The 23,984-nt window shown below is 40.2% G+C and overlaps 1 protein-coding gene across 9 annotated transcripts in view; it reads right to left on the bottom strand.

The window, feature by feature from the left end:
- LOC138753762 (phosphofurin acidic cluster sorting protein 2-like) overlaps positions 1 to 23,984 on the bottom strand; it is a 301,705-nt gene that overhangs the window by 67,926 nt on the left and 209,795 nt on the right. For all 9 annotated transcript variants that reach the window (XM_069917135.1, XM_069917136.1, XM_069917134.1 and 6 more), the window contains 4 exons: positions 16,265 to 16,345; positions 15,499 to 15,558; positions 14,456 to 14,610; positions 9,944 to 10,037 (listed from right to left, as the gene is read on the bottom strand). In XM_069917135.1, coding sequence (XP_069773236.1) covers positions 9,944 to 10,037; positions 14,456 to 14,610; positions 15,499 to 15,558; positions 16,265 to 16,345 — 390 coding nt within the window. The remainder of the gene's footprint in view (positions 1 to 9,943; positions 10,038 to 14,455; positions 14,611 to 15,498; positions 15,559 to 16,264; positions 16,346 to 23,984) is intronic.

The raw sequence follows: 23,984 nt of genomic DNA on the forward strand, positions 1-23,984 counted from the left end.
ATACACTGCACTCAGTACCCTCTTCCAAATCATTTGTGTACACTGTAAGCAGTTGTGTACCTAGCATTGAACTCTGGAGCATTCCACTCACCATGGGGTGCCAACCAGAAAAGCACCCATTTATCCCAACTCTCTGTCTTCTATTTGTCAACCAATGCTCTGTCCATGGTAATAAATTACCCCCAACTCTGTGCATTAACATCTTATGGAAAGGTCTTTTATATGGCACCCTATCAAACACATTCTCGAAATCCAAGTTTATAACATCCACTTGTTGGCTTCCATCCACACCGTTCACTCTATCATCAGTGAAGTCTGTTAAACACAACCTTCCCTTCCTGAATACATCTGTCTGATGGATTGATTTCTATCCAGAGATCTCTCCATTTCTTTCTCAAGGATAGCTTCAAGCATTTTGCAGTGACAGACTTCAGCTAAATAACTTACAAGTTACCCGTCTTCTGCCAACATCCTTTTTTGTCTAGTCTTGACATTTGTTGTCTTCCAATCTACTGTAAATTTTGATTAATTACCACAAACACCTCTACTATATCTTCTACATTTCTTTCAGTACACTGATGGAAGTATTTATCAGGACCCAGGGACTTGTCTACCTTTAGACCCAATAGTTTTCTTAGAATTAGTTAGCTCTTCAGTGATGGCAATTGTATTGAGGTCCTCAACATCTCTCTTTGGCATGTTAGACTAGTCTTCTACTGTGAAGACTGATAACTTAGTCGTACAAGGACTTGGCCATTTCCACATTCTTCTTTCTTTGGCTTGGCTTCGCGGACGAAGATTTATGGAGGGGGTAAAAAGTCCACGTCAGCTGCAGGCTCACTTGTGGCTGACAAGTCCGATGCGGGACAGGCAGACACGGTTGCAGCGGTTGCAGGGGAAAATTGGTTGGTTGGGGTTGGGTGTTGGGTTTTTCCTCCTTTGCCTTTTGTCAGTGAGGTGGGCTCTGCAGTCTTCTTCAAAGGAGGTTGCTGCCCGCCAAACTGTGAGGTGCCAAGATACACGGTTTGAGGCGTTATCAGCCCACTGGCGGTGGTCAATGTGGCAGGCACCAAGAGATTTCTTTAGGCAGTCCTTGTACCTTTTCTTTGGTGCACCTCTGTCACGGTGGCCAGTGGAGAGCTCGCCATATAACACGATCTTGGGAAGGCGATGGTCCTCCATTCTGGAGACGTGACCCATCCAGCGCAGCTGGATCTTCAGCAGCGTGGACTCGATGCTGTCGACCTCTGCTATCTCGAGTACTTCGACGTTAGGGATGAAAGCGCTCCAATGGATGTTGAGGATGGAGCGGAGACAACGCTGGTGGAAGCGTTCTAGGAGCCGTAGGTGGTACCGGTAGAGGACCCATGATTCGGAGCCGAACAGGAGTGTGGGTATGACAACGGCTCTGTATACGCTTATCTTTGTGAGGTTTTTCAGTTGGTTGTTTTTCCAGACTCTTTTGTGTAGTCTTCCAAAGGCGCTATTTGCCTTGGCGAGTCTGTTGTCTATCTCATTGTCGATCCTTGCATCTGATGAAATGGTGCAGCCGAGATAGGTAAACTGGTTGACCGTTTTGAGTTTTGTGTGCCCGATGGAGATGTGGGGGGGCTGGTAGTCATGGTGGGGAGCTGGCTGATGGAGGACCTCAGTTTTCTTCAGGCTGACTTCCAGGCCAAACATTTTGGCAGTTTCCGCAAAGCAGGACGTCAAGCGCTGAAGAGCTGGCTCTGAATGGGCAACTAAAGCGGCATCGTCTGCACAAGTTTCTCTTGTGTCTTGGTGTGAGCTTGCAGGCGCCTCAGATTGAAGAGACTGCCATCCGTGCGGTACCGGATGTAAACAGCGTCTTCATTGTTGGGGTCTTTCATGGCTTGGTTCAGCATCATGCTGAAGAAGATTGAAAAGAGGGTTGGTGCGAGAACACAGCCTTGCTTCACGCCATTGTTAATGGAGAAGGGTTCAGAGAGCTCATTGCTGTAACTGACCCGACCTTGTTGGTTTTCGTGCAGTTGGATAATCATGTTGAGGAACTTTGGGGGACATCCGATGCGCTCTAGTATTTGCCAAAGCCCTTTCCTGCTCACGGTGTCGAAGGCTTTGGTGAGGTCAACAAAGGTGATGTAGAGTCCTTTGTTTTGTTCTCTGCACTTTTCTTGGAGCTGTCTGAGGGCAAAGACCATGTCAGTAGTTCCTCTGTTTGCGCGAAAGCCGCACTGTGATTCTGGGAGAATATTCTCGGCGACACTAGGTATTATTCTATTTAATAGAATCCTAGCGAAGATTTTGCCTGCAATGGAGAGCAACGTGATTCCCCTGTAGTTTGAGCAGTCTGATTTCTTGCCTTTGTTTTTGTACAGGGTGATGATGGTGGCATCACGAAGATCCTGAGGCAGTTTTCCTTGGTCCCAACATTTCCACATTACCCACCCACTTTTAATTCCCCCTTCTCATCTTTCAAGGGACCTACATTTTAGCCAAGATTTTTGACATTAATTTGAATTTATTAATTTTTAATTTAATTTCAAGATAAAAGATGGTAAAATGTTCTTCTGGACCACAAGCCCAACCCCCCCCTCCAATAGATTTTAGTAGACTAAAGGGGTATTTAGCAGTTTCTGGTGACAAATGAAAACACAGTCAGGCCATTTGGTGGTGTTTGATGCCTGGTGTATGATGCTTGGGTTCATTTGAAAACAGGCATATAGAATATAACATGACAAAAGCCAGAATGTTCTCCTCAGAAGATCAGTAGTATTTTGGAAATAATTAAGTCAAAGTCTTTTAGTACAAGAGGAGGTCCTTAAGTCAATTTATCACTGCAAAAACTGAAAGGCCCATTATTCATCCCGTTTTAACTTGTTCGATATTTATTCATGACCCTCATAACGGCTGCTGTCAATTCTACTTCTCTCACTCTTTCAAGCACGGAACTTCTTCAGTATGAAAACAATTTCTAACCTTTTGCATTGCCTTTCTATTTTAAATCCCAATGTAGTTACTGACCTGGTAACTAAAGAAAATAGTTCTATCCCATTTCTCTTCTCAAAAAAAAAAGCCTGCATAAAATCAGCCTGGCTGAAGATGACAGGATCATTCAAACTTCAAAATAGGCAATTGCACAACTAGGCAGATTTTATGAACATAAATTATTTACAATCATCCTCCACACATTGCACTTTTCTGTAATCTGTGGGAAATCTGTTTCCTCAACAATTTTCTGACAACCTGCTGGGAAAATTGTTTCCAGAATAATAAACTACTCACTCTGAGTCATATGAGTTGCTGCAGATTTGATAATGAAAACTGACCACAAAAATAAACACAATTAAAACAATGAATTCCCTGGATTCCAGTGAACCAAGCCAGTGGTCAATTTCTCCCAGTGAAAACCCAACTTTTTTGGCTTCCTCTCAGCAAAGATTTTTGGCGCCTTTTTCGTGGCATTGATCTATTTCATAAAAACAGAACGTTCAAAGCTGCTTACAATATCCTCATGTCACAACCAACAATTTTGATGTTTAATTTAATTTATTAATTTAATTTAGATATACAGCACAGTAACAGGTCCTACCAGCCCATGAGCTCATGCCACACAAATTAAAATCCTGCATGATTTTGGAGGGTGGGAGAAAACCAGAGCACTCAGTGAAAACCCACCCAGATACAGGTAAAACATAAAAATGTATTACCGTCAGCACCGGATTTGAACTTGAGTTGATGGCATTGTAATACCATTACATTAACAGCTATGCTCACCTTGCCATTCTGTTTTAAAATGTTGCACCATCTATGGAAACTGGAATCTCAAAGGCTAGTTTCATAAACAACCTTAAAAATTTCCCGTTCTACATTTGGTGATTTAAACACTATAACACCTTTTGAATTTTTACCACTTAATTCTTACCTTTTCTCCAAAATATTACATTTTACATCTCATTTTAAATGTCACCTGTCCAATAGCTATTTCATCCCAAACACTCACCTCATGATTTGCTTACAAAAGGATGCATGTGGAAGAGTTAAGATTTCGTGTCTTGGAAAATAGCACTTGGTGCCTTGGGAAATTAAAGGTAGAACAACAACAAATACTTGCAATAAAATTCAGCTGTAATGTAGTGTAACAGCCCAGTCTTCCACAGGAGTGCCAAACACAGAAGGTCCTGGCGCTACCTGGATTGCCCTTAAAAAGCTGCTGCAGACATTGGGATGAATAATCACATTTTGCACTACTCTGCAAAACAAACACTGCATCATGGGCCAGAAGGGCCTACTACAATGTTGTATTTCCCAAAAGAATTCTGATTTAGTTTTGACTTTTTTTAGGCTTGTCTATTCTAGATTTTCTTTGTGTGAATAAGGACCCTTGAAATGCACGGCTAATTTTATGGTTAGCTCAATTGTTCATTCCCACACTAAAGGAAATGGTAAAAGGCTTGATTTCCCTGAAAACCAGTCTAGCCCCAATTTTAAGTCCATGGCTTTCATCATGGATTCTGAAATTTCAGTCGCTTTTCTTTCAATTTATGTGCGGGAAATAATCAAACAATCTCAAAAGTCCATGGTGCCGCTTCTTATGGGAAGGTGTTTAACATGTTATTAAAACTAGTCAACAGCAACATCTGCTGGCAGATCAGAAGTAGTTCAAGAGTATGTCCACATTTGAAATCTGGCAGGCTCTTTTCAAGAATTTTGTCACACAGAGACTACAACACAGAAACCAACCATACAGCTCTCAGGATCAATGCCAACTCCTTTCTCTTGCATCTGCTCTTCTAGCTTCCCCTCAAATACATCAAGGCTATTATCCTCAACAGCTCCTTGCAGTATAGCGTTCCACATCTCTGGTGAATTCAGAATTTCCTAATTGATTTGTAGACATTACCTCATACTTCGGATCTTTAGCTGGAGTATATACATACATAATCACACTGTGTGTGTGTGTGTGTGTGTGTGTGTGTGTGTGTGTGTGTGTGTGTGTGTGTGTTTTCATAAGATGAAAACTAATGAGATGAATCTGATCAGTTTTCATATCATGAATGCTTTGCTGGACCACTAACTCACATAGTATTATTTGTTATTGGAAACTATTGTCAAGTGAAACTACTAGAATTTTTTTATTCACAAATAGTTTGATTTAGCAAAAAAAATGTCCGTTCTCTGCACTCATACTAATTAATCCCACCCATTTGATGTCCTTTCCTGCATTTCAATTTGGACTTGCATAAAGACAAACCATACTTCAAGTTGCCAGCAAAATCCTTGTACATTATCAAATTACTGTATAGCTATATTGTCTGCTCAAACTATACGTCAACACAGAATCTTACAGCAAAGCTGGAATTCAAAGCATGATGCAATTTTTTATTAGAAAGAACTACCCATCTATTTTTTTTTCCCTCACTGCTCTTTCTCAAAAGCAGAGGTGGCCAAACTAAAGCCGGTGGGCCAACTGCAGCCTATTGCCCATTTTTAAGTGGCCCATTAGAACAGCCTTTCACAATAAATTACACTTCACTATGTACATTGCACTTCTTAGTTTCAACACTAATTGTCACTGCCATTTTGAGCCTCCACTCTTTCCTATTCCCTTTTTCTGCACAAATGGGGTTTTCTCCTGTTCTCCTTCTCTTTTTAAGAGGGCAGAGTCTTGAGCTCAGGAAGTCATAGCTCTGCTATTCTCCTGGAACTGTGGTGGGGTCACCCAGCTCAAGGGAAGACAGGGCTTCACCTCCTGTGTGCTGACCTGCAGCTAGATAGGAGCCAGATCCAAGGCTGCTGCAACGTCTTCCCCAACTGAACGGTTCGCTGGTGTTCCCTGACTGGCCTCTCATGCAGAGAGGAACTGCTTTATGTTTGGGGAATGAGCAGGGTGGGGGAGGGGGGGGGGGGAGGGAGGGATGTGATAAGAGTGAGGTCCAACTCCCATTTCTGCAGTTACCTGCTGTAAGGTAAAACATCATGAGATGGGAATGTGCAGGGCTGTAACAAGATGTGAATGCATCCTTGTACTTACAAGATAAGAGAGACATTGATGGATTGAGAGGCAGGAAGCTAGCAGGGAAAGGATAGCAACAGTTTTAGTCATTGGACAAGTAATGATATGATGATGTTCTAAGCATGTATCCAAGGGTATAAAAAATCACCATTTTGCTGATAACGGCAGAATGCATTCTCCGACTAACATTGTTGGTCGCAAGTGTTACAATCCGGTAATAAAGAACAAAGAACCCTGATTTCGACTCAGTCTGGTGTTTGTCTCACTCATTCATGAACAAAGCAGACCTAACACTGCTCTGCTCCTGTTGCAAGCTTTCTCCTCCCGGAGACTACAGTGTGGTGAAACCAGAGCCTGTGACATTGCAGCTGTGCAATGGCAAATATGGACATGAGAAGCTGGGAGGGTCTTTAGAGGGCAAACGTGTGAGAGGAACAGCCCATGTAGGTCTCCCCGAGCCTCCCTGTAATCTGTAGCTGCCAGGTGCGGAGAAGCACAGAGGTATGTGATACCACCACGATATTCCATGAGGCCAGAAAGTGTTAGCCATTTATCTGCAGCAGTAAAGCTCTGGGATCTTACTGTGCGCAGATTGGCCAGAACTGTGAGGGGGTGGAGGGGGTTGGGCCATCCTGGGGTACACTGACTACTCTGTCGACAGTCCAAACACACCACTCCATCTGGGTCTCGGGGGTGTCGGATTGGGTGGTTCCAGGTCTGCGAGGCCTCCATCTTTGTACCCAACCTATTGATGGCTGCTCATTGGAAAGCCACCTGAATCTCTGCAGCACACCTTGAATCTCCTTCAGAGGACCCCAACACCTCTCAACCTCTCTGCAGTCCAGTTCTTCCTCCGTCCTGCAGCTGACTGCACAACAATATTCCAAAGTTAGGTGACTTTTTGGCAGGGCAACTTCCCCACACGAGACACCCTGCACAGTTGCAGAGAGAGACAACTTCGCAGTGGTCTGGCAGCCCTCTGACACCTCCAGTGATATAGCATCTGCACGACTCTCCAGCAGTGCAGCTCTCCCTCGTCACAACACTGGGGTTTTCTGGTCTAAAACCACCGCTTTTCTTGCAGTGTAACGGGTTTAAAACATCCAGGCTTAATATTGTTTAGCCCATGACTCCTTATATTTTTTCTGTATGTGGCCCCCACAACCAGTAAAGATTGGCCACCCCTGCTCAAGAGCCTTATTAACTTGGGTAAACATTAGTCCCTTTGGAAACTTACACCTGAATGCATTTCTTTTTTCAGACACAGGAATTACATGGATTGTAAGATCTTTCAGCATTATTGCTCCACCACTCCATTCCACCAGTAGCAGGTACTTTTGCCCCAGGTTCCCCAATCTTTGGAAAACTTGTCCCCAAGCCAGAATTAACTTGTACCTAAGCAGAGATCAGACCTACTGCAATTCACCTATTGCCACCATTGTTTCATAGCAGATGTAATCTCACTGGCTCCCCCCACTCAGCCCTAGACAACAGCACAAGTATATCAGGTTACTCTTCATCGACTACAGCTCTGCTTTCAACACCAACATACCCTCAGTACTGGTCAACAAAGTCTGAGCCTGTGTACCCTCCCACCCCCACCCCTCAACTGAATCCTCGACTTCCTCATCGGAAGACCACAGTCAGTATGCCTCCTCCTCACTGACAATCAACCCAGGTGCACCTCAAGGATGTATGCTTAGCCAACTGTTCTACTCACTCCATCCCCATGACTGTGTGGCACAATTCAAATGCTATCTACAGATTTACTAAATTCATTACAGTCATTGACAGTATCACAGACAGCATTGAGGATGCATACAGCAGTGAGATGGATCGGCTAGTGGTATCACAAGAACAACCTGGCATTCAAAGTTAGTAAAACTAAGCAACTGATTGTGGACTTCAGGCGGGAGAAATCAGGAGAACACAGACCAGTTTCATCGAGGGCTCAACAGTGGAAATGATTAAAACCTTCAAATTCCCGGGTGTCAACATCTCTGAAGATCAGTCCTGGTGCCTCCCAATGTTGATGCTATCATTAAGAAGGCTCGGCAGTGACAATACTTGATAAAGAGTTTGAAAAAATTTGATGTGTCACTAAGGACTCTTACAAATTTGTACGAGTGTATCGTGGAGAGCATTCTGACTGGTTGCATCACTGTCTGGAGTGGAGGTGCCAATGCACAGAACAGGAAAAGATTAGAGAGTTGTGAACTTGGCCAGTGCCATTACGGGCTTCAGACTTCACTCCGAGGACATCTACAGAAGCTTGTGTCTTAAGAAAGTAGCATCTACCCTCAAGGACCTTCACCACCCAGGCCATACCCTCATCACGCAGCTACCATCAAGGAGGTGGTACAGGAGCCTGAAGGCGAATGCCCAGCAGTGCAAAAATAGCTTCTTCTCCTCTGCCATCAGGTTTCTGTATGAACCACAGACATTACCTCATTTTCTCTTCTTTTGCACTAATTTGTTTATTTTTAAAATGCAATTTAGTTATATTAGCACCTGTAATACTGACGCAAACTAATGAATTTCATGACATGCTCATGGCAATAAATTCTGATTCTCATTCTAAATCCACCCCTTGTCCCCTCTGATAGTTCTTTCCTTTGAAGAACCCACATTTCAAATTTTGCAACCTCCTTTCCTTGTCATGATATTCAAATTCTTTCAATCTTTTATATCCCTCCATATGTAAACAATGGAAAATGGGAAAGTAATCGCAAAACAAATAGTAAGGGCTTCTACTGATACAAAAAAAGGAAGAGGACAACTAGACTAAGTGTGAGACACCTAGAGAGCAAAGGCTTTGGGAATTAATAAAGGGAAACAAGGAAAAGCCAGATAAATTATATTAATGTTTTACTCCAGTCTTCACATTGGACGCCACAGCAAATAAATGAAAGATTTAGTCTCATTTCATCGAGTATGGAAGAACTCCTAACTATCAATATCATGAGGGATTTACCAGTGGACATACTAATGAGACTAAAATCAGGTCCCAATGGCCCACACCAGAGGGTTGAAAAAGAAGTGGCTGCAGAGAAACCACAGCCATTTATTGAATTTATTTTTCAAAACTCACTGAGTTCCTGAAAGGTACTAGCAGATGCAAAATCGTAAATGTAACAGCCTCATTCAAGAAGGAAGGAATTAAAAAAAAAGATAGTTATATTGTTGGCAAAATGCTGGAGTCTATAACCAAGGAAGAAATAGCTGGTCATTAGAGAAGCTGAATGTATTCAAACAAAGTCGATGTGGTTTTCCGAAAGGAAAATCATGTTCAACAAATCTGCCAGGATTCTTCTCAGATATAATGAGGAAGAACTATTAGAATGAAACTCAAAGCATTTGAGGAGGTGTCACATTAATGGTCAGTGTACAAAACAAGGGTTCCTGCTATTAGCAGAGGTATGCTCTTATGGATTGCATTTAAAATTATGAAGGGGATAGACAGAGTAGATGTGAATAGGCTCTTCCCCTTGAGGGTAGGTGAGATTGGAACAAGGGGTCATAAGTTAAGGGTTAGGGGGCAAAAGTTTAGAAGTAACATGAGGGGAAACTCCTTCACTCAGAGAGTGGTGGCTGAGTGGAATGACCTTCCAGAAGAGGGTGGTTGCAGCAGTCAATTTTGTCATTTAAGAGAAGGTTGGATGAGTGCATGGATGGGAGGGGATTGGAGGGTTATTGACAGTGAGCAGGTAGGTGGGGCTAGAGGAGTTTACTTAAATCGGTGTGGACTGGAGGGGCCGAGATGGCCTGTTTCCGTACTGTAATGGTTATATGGTTATAAAAGGGGTGCAACAGAATTGCAGGTTCTTTTTGAAGCAAAAACAGCTCCAACTTGTTCTTTTAACATGACTTCAGTTGAGAAAGCTTCTTGTTTCAGCTGGAACACAATTATATCTAAGGATGATGAAATCAGTGCTAGCTTCTTACAGGACTAGGTGGCTCTCGTGTCTGGCTCCTCAAACTGTGGATGCTGCCAATTTCGGTCTGAGAGCTGGAGTGCGACAAGCCTTCAAAGTAAGGTCTGCAAAACAATATTTCAAATAGAAAATGGTCAGACATATTTACAACACAACTCCAAATCACATTCAAATTATTCAATGCACCAAAGAGCTGCTGCTTGGAAGATAAATACTTGCAGTGGGAAGAATTTCAATAGCCGATGCATCTTAAAAAAAAAAAATATCTGCTTAAATCGGCAGAGAAATGAATGGAGGAAAGATTAGGACATGCAACTCCTTTATGTTTCTCAGGCTTTCAATATGATTATGCCCAATCATCTATCCTCTCCTTTCTTGCTCAACCACAACTGTTCTTAATTCACTTGGTGTACAAAACCCAAGGATATCATGTTGGATGTAATCAAAAAAGGAGCATCATTGTCTTTGAGTTAAATAATTCTCAATGGTTGTCCTACTTCCCTTAGTTCTAATTTCTCAAATCCAAAGAAACAGCCTTTCAGTATCCAAGGCCTCAGAGGCAGTGCACTTGTGATAATAGTCATGTTATAACGATTTAATCCAACAAACTTCTGAACCTGATTGACTAAAAGTGTGATGCTGAGGAATTATTGATGGTTGGCCTTTCACTTCTGCATTACCTGTTCAAATTCAACTTTAAATAAGAAAATGGAAGCTTCTTTCCTCTGCTAACTGCAGGACTCACAAGCTTAAATGAGGGCAAACCAACCCATGCCCAATCGTACCTGATTCTACGTGTTAGATTTCAGATTTATTGTCAGACTACATACATGACATCACATACAACCTTGAGATTTTTTTTCCTGTAGGTGAGGCAGAACTGGTTGTGCAAAAAAAAAATCGTACCCAGTGTATACTTGTAAGCAAATAAAGAACTGTAAACAGATAACAAATTGACTGTACAATAGAGAGAAAATAAAAAAGAAAATCAATAAAGTGCTCAAGTTAGAGTCCTTCAATGAGTCTCTGATTGAGTTTGTCATTGAGGAGTTTGATGGTAGCAGCTGTTCCTGAACCTGGTGGTGAAAGTCTTGAGACACCTATACCTCTTTCCTGATGAGAGCAGCAAGAACAGACCGTGTGCTGGGTGGTGAGGGTCTTTGATGATTGCTGCTACTCTCTGTCAGCAATGCTCCCTGTAGTTGTTCTCAATAGTGGGAAGGTTTCTGCCTTTGATGTCCTGGGCTGTGTCCACTACCTTTTGGAGGGCTTTATACTCAGGGGTATTGGTGTCTGCATACCAGACCATGATGCAGCCAGTCAGCACGCTTTCCACTGCACATCTGTCGAAATTAGCCAGGGTTTCTGATATCATATCAAATCTCTGCAAACTCCTGAAGAAGTAGAGGCTCTGATGTCCTTTCTTCATGATGCCACGAGTGAGTTAAGTCCAGGAAAGATCCTCCAAGATAGTGACTCCTAAGACCTCATCTTCTCCACCTCTGAATCCCCCAGTGATCACTGGATTGTATACCTCTTGCTTTCCTTTCCCGGTCAACAATCAGCTCCTTATATCTGGTGACATTGAGTCCAAGGTTGTTGTTGGTGCACCATTCAGCCAAGTTTTCAATCTCCATCCTGAATGCTGACTCATTCCCTTCCTTTCTACAACCCACTGCCGTAATATCATTGGCAAATTTGTAGATGGTGTCATTGTTGTATCGAGCCACAGAGTCATAGGTATAAAGTAAGTAAAGCAGTGGCTAAGAACCCAGCCCTATGGTGCTCCAGTACTGATTGTGCTCTGGAGGTGAGAAAATCCATGATCCAATTACATAATGGAGTGTTAACACCGAGGTCTTGGAGTTTTCTGATCAGTTTTGAAGGGATAATTATATTAAATGCCAAAATGTAGTCAATAAAGAGCATCCTGATGTAGGTAAGTTTTGAAAAAAATGTTGTAGGTTCTCAGATATGGGCCAGTGCCCCATTAAATGTAATGAGTTTGTGGCTTAATTTAAAAATTTTGAGATGGATGCACTGAATGATGTACTTATTCATGGACCTGGAGTGGAGAGTTCAAACATTCAGTAGGGCCTTGGGGATTCAACGAAGATGAAATGTGGGAGTGTATCGTTTGTAGAACAGATGGGGATTTTGGCAAGCCTCAGTTTCTGGTACAAAAATAAACTATACATCCTCAATTAGGCCTTGTTTGGCCATCATCAGGTTGGTTTTACTGGGAACTCAACTGATCTTTAATTGGTGCAGTCTCAATGTAATACTTGAGAGGGTAGGGTATACAGCTGTGAACTGTCCCAGACTGGACAGTGATTGACAATGGTTGGTTTTACTGGGAACTCAACTGATCTTTAATTGGTGCAGTCTCAATGTAATACTTGAGAGGGTAGGGTATACAGCTGTGAACTGTCCCAGACTGGACAGTGATTGACAATGGCATTCAGATGGTAAATTCAGAGGGTGTTTTACTCTGCTAACATGGTAGCAGAGGAGGCTCCTTGACGCCATCTCTGGGTGATGATTACACCATCTCCACCACACATCTTCCTCTTTTCAGCTGTGGGAAATGCATCTGTGAATTTGTGATTAAAGTTTCCCTTTGTCAACTTTTGATACTGCAGATGGAATATTTTCTGCTCTCAATACCTTGTTTCTCCAGTTGGCATGTGGCTTTTTAATTTACTTTTGGTCAGCAAAATCATTTGTAGCGGAATATAATCAACTGAATTCACTTCAAAGACGAAGTCACCGTGTTTCAAAGCATTCCTTCAATTTGGCATTGATTGCATCTCTGTCCCTGATACATTCACCACTTCTTGATTCATTGAGGGATAAGACCTTGGGTGTTTAGCCCATAAGTAGCCTTGATAATAATGAAGAATCCATGCACACCCTGGCCATCAACAAGTTGCAAGAATTTCTGCACTCTTAAGTCAGGAGTTTTCCACTGCCACCTCTTTTCACTTGAGGTATATTAGCATTTCCAATTGTTTCTTGAATTCCTGGATCTCCGGGTCATTCTTATCAAGCTATATTCTGATAGCAAAGACAAGATTCAGTCCTAATTTGAGGGTTGTCAGGTAGTCTGTGAAGAGCTGCCCAAAACCCTTCAACATTGATTTATTGTGACAAAATCTGTATTGCCAGCATTAATTTGGGACCAGACTGATAGAAATAACAGATTGAATTGGCAGTGGTTCATCCAAGAGTCGTCAGTACCTGTCTTGGTGCTGATATCGTTGGTTTCTCTCAGTCTTGCATCCAACATCCTCTGCTTATCTTTTCCCTCACTGCAAAACACTATCCACTGACAATAAAGGCCTGTGATGGGACGCAACAAAATGTGGACCACTTCCCTCATCTCAAGAGCCACAATTCACTGAAGGCAGAATGAAGAAAAGATGATTTTGGCATCAAACTCAGCACAAAGCTCAAGATCTAATGGAAAATCTCTTATATATTGAGACCTCTTGCAGTGATCTTCAAAATTTGCCATATTCAATGGCACAATAAGAAAAATAATATTAGCATCCTGTGTCATGGCAATATCTAAGGCACTGAGATCCTTATCTGATTAACAAGCCTGAAATAGATGTTCTTATCTCAGCTGTGTTTGGCCAAAAGATTACCAAGTGGACTGAAGAAAAAAATTCAAAGATGCTGTCAAAGTTGCCAAAACGGCAACACTCCCATTCAATTGTAGGAAGTCCTGGCCCATGACTTCTCAAAATGCATCAGTAGCATCCAGGAGGCATTCAGAATAGTGACATTCATCATGAACAACAGAAGAAAGGTACCATCTCCCAGTCTTCTGCCCCATCAAGCATCTTTTGTCCTATCTGTGCAGAATCTGCAGGTTTCATGTTGGACTCACCCACCATTTCAAAACCCACAGAATCAGAATGGATGCAAGCTGAATAAGAATTATATTCTCTATCAGGCCAATTCTTTGGCATAATTAGCAAAAAAAGATGAAAAAATAATTCAGTTACTTTATAAGAGCATCTTTGCAGCCATGGGCCAATCAGATCCCAGTGCACCAATTAACTTCCTGAATTTGACAATTGTAGATTCAAGTTGAACTCTGTAGACTTGTCACAAAATCTAGAGCAGTCTCAAATGAGCATTGAACCATCAGATGGGTTGTTAAACTGAAGCTAGCCTGGGCCCTCATATGTCTAATACGGATTCCGTAGCAAAATTTTGATTAGGATTGCTCTCACTGGAGTCCTGGGAGGTATTTAATCCTCAATCAATAATTAATGCAAGACCTGGACATTACTTCCCAAGAACTTTACAATCAATCTCTATATTTCATTGGCCCTGGGTTTTTTTTTTGAAGAATATCCTTGGGCAGTATTATGCATCATTTAGCCTTTAGATAACTTTTAGATTCAACTACATTTTACAATAAAGCTCTGACTCAACCCAAATGAAGTAACGTTAACCATAGAATGAGCAAGTGGCTTAGCAAAACAGTACAAGGTAAGTGGTTCCATACTTCAGCTTTGGTTTAGGGGTGCTGAGAACACTGTCATCGTCTTCCATATCAGGGCCACTGTCACTGGGATTCTCCACGTCCAGACTATCATACAGCAGGTCCAAGTCTTCCACTTCTTGCACATTGTCTGTCGGATCCTGCTCCGAGTCAAGGACCTATAATCAATTTGTATAGATTTTTTAAATATTTCAACCTTGCAATTTAACTACCTCTTCCTTGAGAAATCATTTGAAAAAATAATTTAACTATATCACTCATAACTGCTTTTTATTTTAAAAAAACATGTAACAGAGTTATTCAAGACAATTTCTCAGTTTTCTCTAACAATGCTTTGATCTGAGTTTAGCAATTAAATATAGATGCTAGGGGCCCTCTAGTGAAAGTCCAGAATTTGGTTTCCAAAATAACAATAACGAATAAACCATGAAGTTTCTCTGTCTAGTTTTCTGTGTGGATATGGCTGATCTCAGCTAAAATGGACGCAAAGGAGTCAGGCAAGGCAAAACTTACAAGAATTAGGAAAAAGTTGTTCTGAATCGCTTGCATTTAATTTTCTGATTTCTAATTGTACAGTATTGCAGAAATCCATGCTGCAGAAAAAGAGCTGGATTTGAGGCATAAGAATGGGACCACTTGCTGCCATTCACACCTTTGAATTGGAAGGGTGACAAGATGATAAGTGATAATTGTTGAACAGTGTTCTGACAAGCAGTCAACAACAAAAGGGACACAGAAGCAAGAACAAGCAGAACATTAAATCTGCAATCTAAACAAAGATTATAAAAGGGTCGGGGGAGCAGTCTTTGGACTCCATCTGTTGAAATGAAGGGAATTAATCAAGATTCCTAACTCCCACTCAGTTTTCTGGCTATTTTGTGTTTTGGCACCAAAAGATTGGTCCTATACCTCTTGCCCCTACTTTCAATTTAATGATTTTCACTGCTGTTGAAGACCTTCTTGATTAAGACATCATAACAGAATGATTATTTTGTACTGCAATAATACCCTGCATCTACTAAAAATACAAAGTGCCAATTTCATACCTCATCTGAAACTTTGAACCTCCTTAGTAAAGCAACTACCTTCTGCTTGAAATTCTGTTGCTGGAAAGATAATTACAATATTAGGATTGCAATAATATCCATCCCATCTCCCACCATCTCCCCAAAAGGATGCAACAAAAAAAACCCCGACATCTTACTAACTTTAACCAATTACTTTGCAAAGGGATAGTGAAATAGATGCACACGCTATCTCACTATCAAGATTATCCTTATAATTAGCCTTAACATTATAATTAGCAGATCAGGCGAAAATTCTCTGTTCAATAGTGGACAAAAGGCAATTCAGACAAACTCAAGCTCGTCTTGGTTGCCTTAAAATAGCAGTGACAAAAAATTGGTAATTTCATTCAAATCCATCACGAATAGGTAGATTCAGAGAAAGAAATTATTCTTATTCTGAATTGTACACAGTGCAATTTTATACACATTTTGGACACATTTTCATTCTTTACAGAATTCACAACACCTGTACTTATTTCTGGTGCTTGGAACCCAAAATTAAGCTGAAGCTCCTTGTGTGCAACTGATCTGGTACAAATGTTCTTTCAGGAAAAATATTGAGTTGATCTCAATTTGTTCTCAAAGGGAAGCAGAGATGAATTTTGTCAGTTATCAGCAGACAAACACCCTGGCATGTGCACTTACATAAAGGGGCAAATGCAAAATGATGCATGAACACATATGTACAGTCATTTTATGATTTTAATATATTAGAAGATAAATATTGTGAATTAACTAGACTAACCCTTGTAATTGATGTTGTTCTCACAATTGTTCTCCTTTGCTTTTTTGGCTTACCCATGTCATATTCATCATCATCCATATCCTGGACAAATGACGAAAACAAATTAATGGCTTTAGACACATCAGATGAGGAATTATTCCACAGAAACCAGCACTTCACTTTCCCCTTTCAATAACATCATTGTTCTATCTGTGACAGCCAAACACAGCACAAATTCATTTACACACACACAATAAGGTAAAATACAGTAAAATTTGTCTGTACATTTATATTCTGCATATATGATCAAGTCTGCAATAACTTAAGGATGATGGAAGGAGAAAGAGGTAGAGAAAGAGAGGAGGGGAGAAAGAGAGGAGGGGAGAAAGAGAGGAGGGGAGAAAGAGAGGAGGGGAGAAAGAGAGGAGGGGAGAAAGAGAGGAGGGGAGAAAGAGAGGAGGGGAGAAAGAGAGGAGGGGAGAAAGAGAGGAGGGGAGAAAGAGAGGAGGGGAGAAAGAGAGGAGGGGAGAAAGAGAGGGGGGAGAAAGAGAGGGGGGGAGAAAGAGGGGGGAGAAAGAGAGGAGGGGAGAAAGAGCAGAGGGGAGAGAGAGCAGAGGGAGAGTGAGAGAGCAGAGGGAGAGTGAGAGAGCAGGGGGAGAGTGAGAGAGCAGGGGGAGAGAGAGCAGGGGGAGAGAGAGCAGGGGGAGAGTGAGAGTGCAGGGAGAGTGAGAGTGCAGGGAGAGTGAGAGTGCAGGGAGAGTGAGAGTGCAGGGAGAGTGAGAGTGCAGGGAGAGTGAGAGTGCAGGGAGAGTGAGAGTGCAGGGGGATGGTGAGAGTGCAGGGGAGAGTGAGAATGCAGGGGGAGGGTGAGAATGCAGGGGGAGAGTGAGAGTGCAGGGGAGAGTGAGAGTGCAGGGGGAGAGTGAGAGTGCAGGGGGAGAGTGAGAGTGCAGGGGGAGAGTGAGAGTGCAGGGGGAGAGTGAGAGTGCAGGGGGAGAGTGAGAGTGCAGGGGGAGAGTGAGAGTGTATGGAGGGGGAGAGGGGGTGACGGACAGATGGATAGACAGACAGAGATACTAGTAGGATAGATCCTTCAAAGAGCCTGCTCTCAAGGTATGCCCTGAATAGTTTTTTTTAAGTATTATAAGTTTCTACGATCGATGTGAACACTGAGTACAAAACACATTTTCCACATGTACAAAGGGCTAACCTGAAATGTTCTCCACTCTGCACAAAACAAATAGTTATGCACAAAAAGGACTCCTTTTCAATAGAGAAATAAATGCACCGGTTTCAGGCTGTGCCTCAAAGTTACCCAGTGTGCATTTTTCAACCTGTTTATTTGGCTAATGATTATGTTAAATCTAAGATGAGAATATTTAGAGGATATTGTAACAAATCTGGTCAGGTGTCATGGAATAGAATTAATCAATCTCATAGTATGGCAACCTGGAAAAAAATAACCACACCAATGAAATTTCACATCCAGTTTGACAGTGAGAGTCATGGATCTGAAATTAGTATTTTAAATTTAAATAATGGTAACTACAAAGATATGAAGGCAGAACTGGCAAAAGTGGGAGGTGAAGATAGATGAAAGCACAAGCTAATCGACACAGTGGCAGACAAGCATGTACATTTTTCATATTTCTCAACTATTTTCTTCAGACTTGGTGAGCAAGAAGAACTATTACATATCAAGAAGATTCAAATAAAAAGGCATAAAATATCGCAGAGATTAACAGGTAAAATGATTGGGGAATTTCTAGAAATCAGCAAGGGATAACAAATATAAAGGGAGAAAGTCACAAGATACAAAATGACACAAAGTGCTTCCACAAGTCAAAGAGTAGCTAGGGTAAACTTCGGTCACCAAGAAGTGGTAAATGAATAACTAGAAACAAGGAAAAGCAGCAACTTGCAACAAGGAAATATTTTCCATCTTCACAAAAATAAACAATACTGAAAACATCCCAATAACAGCAGAAAAATCAAGGAAAAAGGGATGGAGAAAGGAACATAAAAATATCATGGTCACTGGAGGAAAGGGGCTGGCAAACTAAAAGTATTGGATAAGGATAATGAGTTTATTGTCTTATGCATTGTACACATGCAATAACATTCTTACAGTAATTTTGTAAAGAAAAACCACAAAACATAATAAAAACTTATTTGAATTAAAAAAGAGACAATATATACCAAAAAAAATGGATAATAAATATTCAGTTATCCTAACACCAAAGAAAAAGTGCCTTTGCAATAGTGCAGACAACATTTTTGTGGTGTCAGAGCAGTCCCTGGTTAGTATTATATAATGAAAGGAGGTTCAGGAGCCTGATAACTGTTGGAAAGAAACTATTCTTAAATCTAGTCTACCTGCATCTAGAAGAGATTGTGACCAGGGGATTTAAGGCTCAAAACATCTTGGACCTGGTGATCTGCATCCTAGAGCACGAAAAGAAATTTCTGCAGAAAAACTGAAATCTATTAAAGTTTCCAAGATTCAGTTAAGGCTATATTTTCATTTAAGGCGGTTCAGAGGTTGAACCAAGTTGTTCTTTGGAATAAGAACCTCTTTACAGTCAGAATGAAGATCAAAAAAATGAGGTGACTTTACAGGGAAGATGCTATGCGGATATCTCATCTGATGGGAAATATATAGCCGCAGTTTTGGAATAAAGGGGTCTTCATTTAAGATGTGCATTAGAAGATATTTCTCCCTGAAGGGACGTGAATCTTTGGAATTCTCTACTCCAGGGCTGTGAAGACTGCATCTTTTTATATATTCAAACATACTTTTGATCTGAGGTGGAAGAATTAGAAATGCAGATGTTGCAAGAAGTCTGTAAAGACGCCGTTGACATCCTTTGACAGTCTCCATAGAAACGTATTCTTAGCCAATAAGATAAAATGCAGTTTTGGTTTCCTTTTGTTCTGTGAAGATGTAGGGTCTTGGAATAGACCGAAAACTGATCGTTTGAAGTATCTTTTTAAGCATCATTTAATTGTATAACAAAGTTGTAATAATGTAGTAACACATATAAGGTACATAAACCTTGGAAAACTCAATTGACTTTGGTACAGATTTTTTTATGAATGAGTAATAATGACGACATTCCAGTCTCTCCAGCCAACTACAAAGGAAAATGGTTGCGACATTTAGTCAATAAAAGAAGAACTATTGACTTGTTAGTCAATAGAAAGTTGGAAATTGGATTTCAAATCGGACTGGATTGATTGGGTTCTGTTTAGAGCATTTCGAACAAGGCACGATCATCAACCGCATCATAAGGCCATTGAAGAAGCAGTAATCCTTACCAAAGGATTCCTTCTGTGTGTTTATTGCAAGTTAGAACACAGTTTAGAGAAATTGCCACTTGTCCTTTGAGAACTGTTTTGGTTTTGGAGTTAATGTTGTGAATGTTTGATGTCTGAGTGCAATGGTCGACTGAATGGATAAGAGGGCAGTCGCCACTGAAGCTCCTGCATCTAAGGAGCTATGTGTTGAGAAAATTAAGAAAAACTTATAGAAGAATTGCAAAGGTGGCAATTAGATGCAAATGGAAAAAAAGCAACTCTTCAAGCAAGTCTAAAGGAGGAAATAGAAAAGCAGAAGATTTCACCTACTGGGGAAAGAGACCCTACAGGATTACTGCAAAAACATTAAGAGAGACTAAAATCAGCCATAAGGAAATGGCTGAAACTGTGCCACAAGATGGTGGTGAGGAGGATGGGCAAACCAAAATGGAGACAGAGTCAGCTATTAAGGCAACATCTGACTTACAGGGTGAAAGAGGACCTAAGGGTGGTGTGTCAAATGCTAAAAGCAGGAGAAGAAAGAGGAGTTCCAGATCAGGCACCAGAACTTTAAGTACTGAATCTCTACATCTAAAGATTCAGGCAGACATGGCAGCTCTTGAAGCAAAAAAAATCCTTCAAGATAAATTCGACTTAGAAGAACAGAAGAGGCAGTTAAAAAAACAAATGGAGTAGCAATTGCTTCTATATAGATAGAACTTTGAAGTGTGGGAGGCGCAGTTGAGGTAACTGAGATTTACAGCGGGCTACTGTATGGCATAACAGTAGTTATGTGCTCCTGCTTGTTTTGAAACTTTTCCCATTCATGCGCTTTTAATTTTTAACCAAAGTGTTTCATACTTTGCCCCTTCACTAATAAATATTGCAGTTTTTCGAAATGGCTACTGCTAAAAGTGCCAAATCTGCCAAAAAAAATGGCAAAAAGGAGGAAGAGACACCATCCTTGACTGCAGACTCCATTTCTGACATGTTGACAAACACACACGGGAAATATCCGCATCATTAAAAAAACTCAACAGGGAATTAAATCTGCATTTGAAAAGGTTGTACAGTCGATATCAGCAATTGACAATCGCTTGTGAGTTGTGGAGACTAGTTTGGTGTCAGTTAATGAACGTTTAAACAAGCTTGAAACTCTGTTCTGAATTGTCTGCTAACAACTTCAAGTTGGCTTCGAAAGTGGTTGATTTGGAGAGTAGAACCAGGTGCCAAATATACAGATCTTGGGCTTAAAAAAGGACAAGGAAAGTGGCCAGCTGACTAACTTCTTTTCAAATTTACACATGGATGTTTTTGGAAGGGAGTTTTTTTAAATAAGAATCCTGAGCTTGACAGAGCTCATCGATCCTTAACTCCCAAGCCATTTCTGGACACTGCTCACGTTCGGTAATCCTTCAGTTTCATTATTATCAAGGATTGTGTTACCTGAAAGACTCGTCAGAGAAGAAATCTGAATTACCAGTGGCAACAAATTAGAATCGTTGAAGACCACTGTTGTGAAGTTATGGATATGCAAAAAGAATATAAAGAAATCATGTCTGAGCTGGACAAGAAAAGATTCAAACCCACCTTGTTATATCCAGCTCGTCTGCAGATCACTTTGGGAGATGGTCATAAGGAACTTCTGAAATCGGTGGAAGAGGCCCGCATAGTTTTGAATGAATCTCCTTCAACTTCAAATCTAATATGGGCTTTTAGTTGGTGTCTGAAGTTTTTTCTATTCTGAAGGTTTTTGTTTGTTTTATTTTGAGTGTGGGAGTTTGGTTGTTATCTTCGTTAATTCAAGGGGTAATGCTTTGTTCGCTATATGGTTTAATTATTTTGTGTTTTCTTTAATTTTTTTAATTTTAGCTTATATTGTTTTTCTTTTCACAGTAAAGATTTAAATGGAATATTTTTTAATGTTGACAGTAATTATTTTTTTGATTATTCATTATCAATCGTGCAAGTGTAAGTGTGGTTTATTATCCGACTGTGGGAAAATAGTTTATTAAATGATCATGGCAATAGGGGCAACATTAGAATAATGTCCACGCACATAGTCTATTTTAAGTGCAGAAAATCTTATATTAATCAAGTCTAGGTTTTAGATACTTATTTTATTGAGCTTGATCTTTATTTTCTTTAACTATTATTTTGAATGCTTGCTGTTTAGATGTTTTGATGAATTTAATGTGACAGCTTATATTTGTTTTTTTTCTGCTGATAATATGAAGCAAACACAATTTTATTATTATACATATGCTTGTATATGTTTCTTTGCTGCAAACTTTTTAATTTTCACTTTGATTATATTCTTTTATATAATTTTTCATTGTCTGGGAAAAATTAATTACTTTTTTAAAATAAGGAGCTATACTAAGATTCTTCAGCAGAAGCGCACGGATTTAAAATGTATTTTTTTGAGCTTGTTGCTGTGTTGTTTAGCAACTTTCAGTTCTGAAAGGTTTGGGGGGAGTGTGGTGTTTGGGTATAAAGAGCAGAGTTTGCAAGATTGCTTTGGTCATGATTTATACAATTTTTTCTAATGTATGGATTTAAGGTGACTGCTTGAAGAATGGCGACAAATTATGCTGGATTGTTTTCAGAACATTAATTAAGACACATGATTAATCTAACCAGCCGTATCCCTTGGAACATTCAAGGGTTAAATAGTCCAATTAAATACAAGAATGTTTGCTCATGTCAGGTATCTAAAGGCAGAAACTTCATGTCAGAAATTGTGATAATGCCAGTTTTTTTTCCAAAATGGAAAGGCAATGTTTTCATTCTTCTATTTTAATTAACCAAAACATTCCTTTTGTACATCATAACATTTTGTCAGATAAATATAGTTGTTATATTATTCTTACAGATAAAATGGTAGTTTTGCTCTTGTACACACCCCTAACACTGATGATCCGGAATTTTATGAAAGACTTTTTTCAGCCCTACCAGATTTAAGTCTTTACTCACTGGTGTTAGGGGGAGATTTTAACTGGTGGCTAAATACTCTCCTGGATCGTTCATCCTCCGAAACTTGCCACTTTAATTAAACCTGCTGCTGTATTTCATTCTTTCTTTTAACAAATTTTGATATTTCAGATATTTGGCATTTTTTTTCATCCTAACAGTAGAGAGTATTCATTTTTCTCTAATGTTCTCAGATTATTTTTTAATAGATAATCAATTGATTTCTTCGACCAAATCCTGTGAATATCAAGGATTAGTGATATCTGATCATGCTCCAATTTTATTGCCTGAATTTTCCTTACTTTCCTTCTATAAAGATGCATCCGTGTTTTAATTCTGTTTTTCAGATAATGATTTTTTTGAAATTTATGGAAGACCAAATTAAAATTTTCTTTAATACAAATTCTTCTTCAACAGTTTCTAACTTGATTGTCTGGGACACATTGAAAGCACATCGATGACAAATGATCTCTTCTACAGCTAATATAAAAAAGAAAACTAATAAGATTAGATTTAATCAATCAGACAAAAAAAAATTGACTTACAGTATGTGCAGGTTTAAAATCCTGAATTATATAAAAGAGAGTTGAACTTGAGACTAAATTTGATCTTCTTTCTACTTATCCCATTGAACAGCAACTTCTGAGGAGCAAAAGTCAATTTTACATTCAGGGTGAAAAATCCAGTAAGCTATTGGCCAATCAACTGAAAGGAATGGCTGCTAAGAGACAAATTACTTAGATTTGGATGGATAACAGTATGGACACTACAGATCATTCTAAAATTAATTGCACCTTTGAGAATTTTACTCTAAACTGTAAACTACTTAATCAAATAATGATAATTGCTTAATGATGGACTTTTTAGACCATCTAAATTTTCCTATGCTTTCTCAGAATAAATGTACAAGTCTGGAGACATCTATTTCCCAAGAGGAAATAGTTTTTTGCAATTTCTTCTTCACAATCAGGACCAGGACCTGATGGGTATCCTGTTGAATTTTTTAAATTCTTTTTCTAAATTGCTCGTGCCCCAACTAAGCTCTGTGTTTAATGACTCATTTAAACAACCTTTATTTCTCTTATTCTGAAAAAGGGGATGGATCCACTTGAATGTGCTTCTTATAGACCTATTTCTTTACTTAATTTTGATATTGTGGCAGCTCACCCACGCAATAGGCGAACTGGCTTACGAGTTGTGGGCAAGTCTGTGGCAGATCTAACTGAGAGAGCTCCAGGTGCAGGGCAAGCCCACAGCCTAGTGGCCGATGACATAAAGGTCCTGGGAGTCGCAAGCATTATCGGGTTCTGAGGGATCTAAGCACGTGCGAGAGTTCTATTAAAGTCAGTTGGTTCAACTCACGATAGATTGTGTGGTTCTTTCTCTTGCTGGATGCCTAGTGTGACTACATTCTAAATGGCATTTGAACCCAACCATGACCAACTCAAGCATGCAGAATGCCAACTTCTGG

The sequence above is a fragment of the Narcine bancroftii genome, chromosome 2 (assembly GCF_036971445.1).
Source record: "Narcine bancroftii isolate sNarBan1 chromosome 2, sNarBan1.hap1, whole genome shotgun sequence".
NCBI lineage: Eukaryota > Metazoa > Chordata > Chondrichthyes > Torpediniformes > Narcinidae > Narcine > Narcine bancroftii.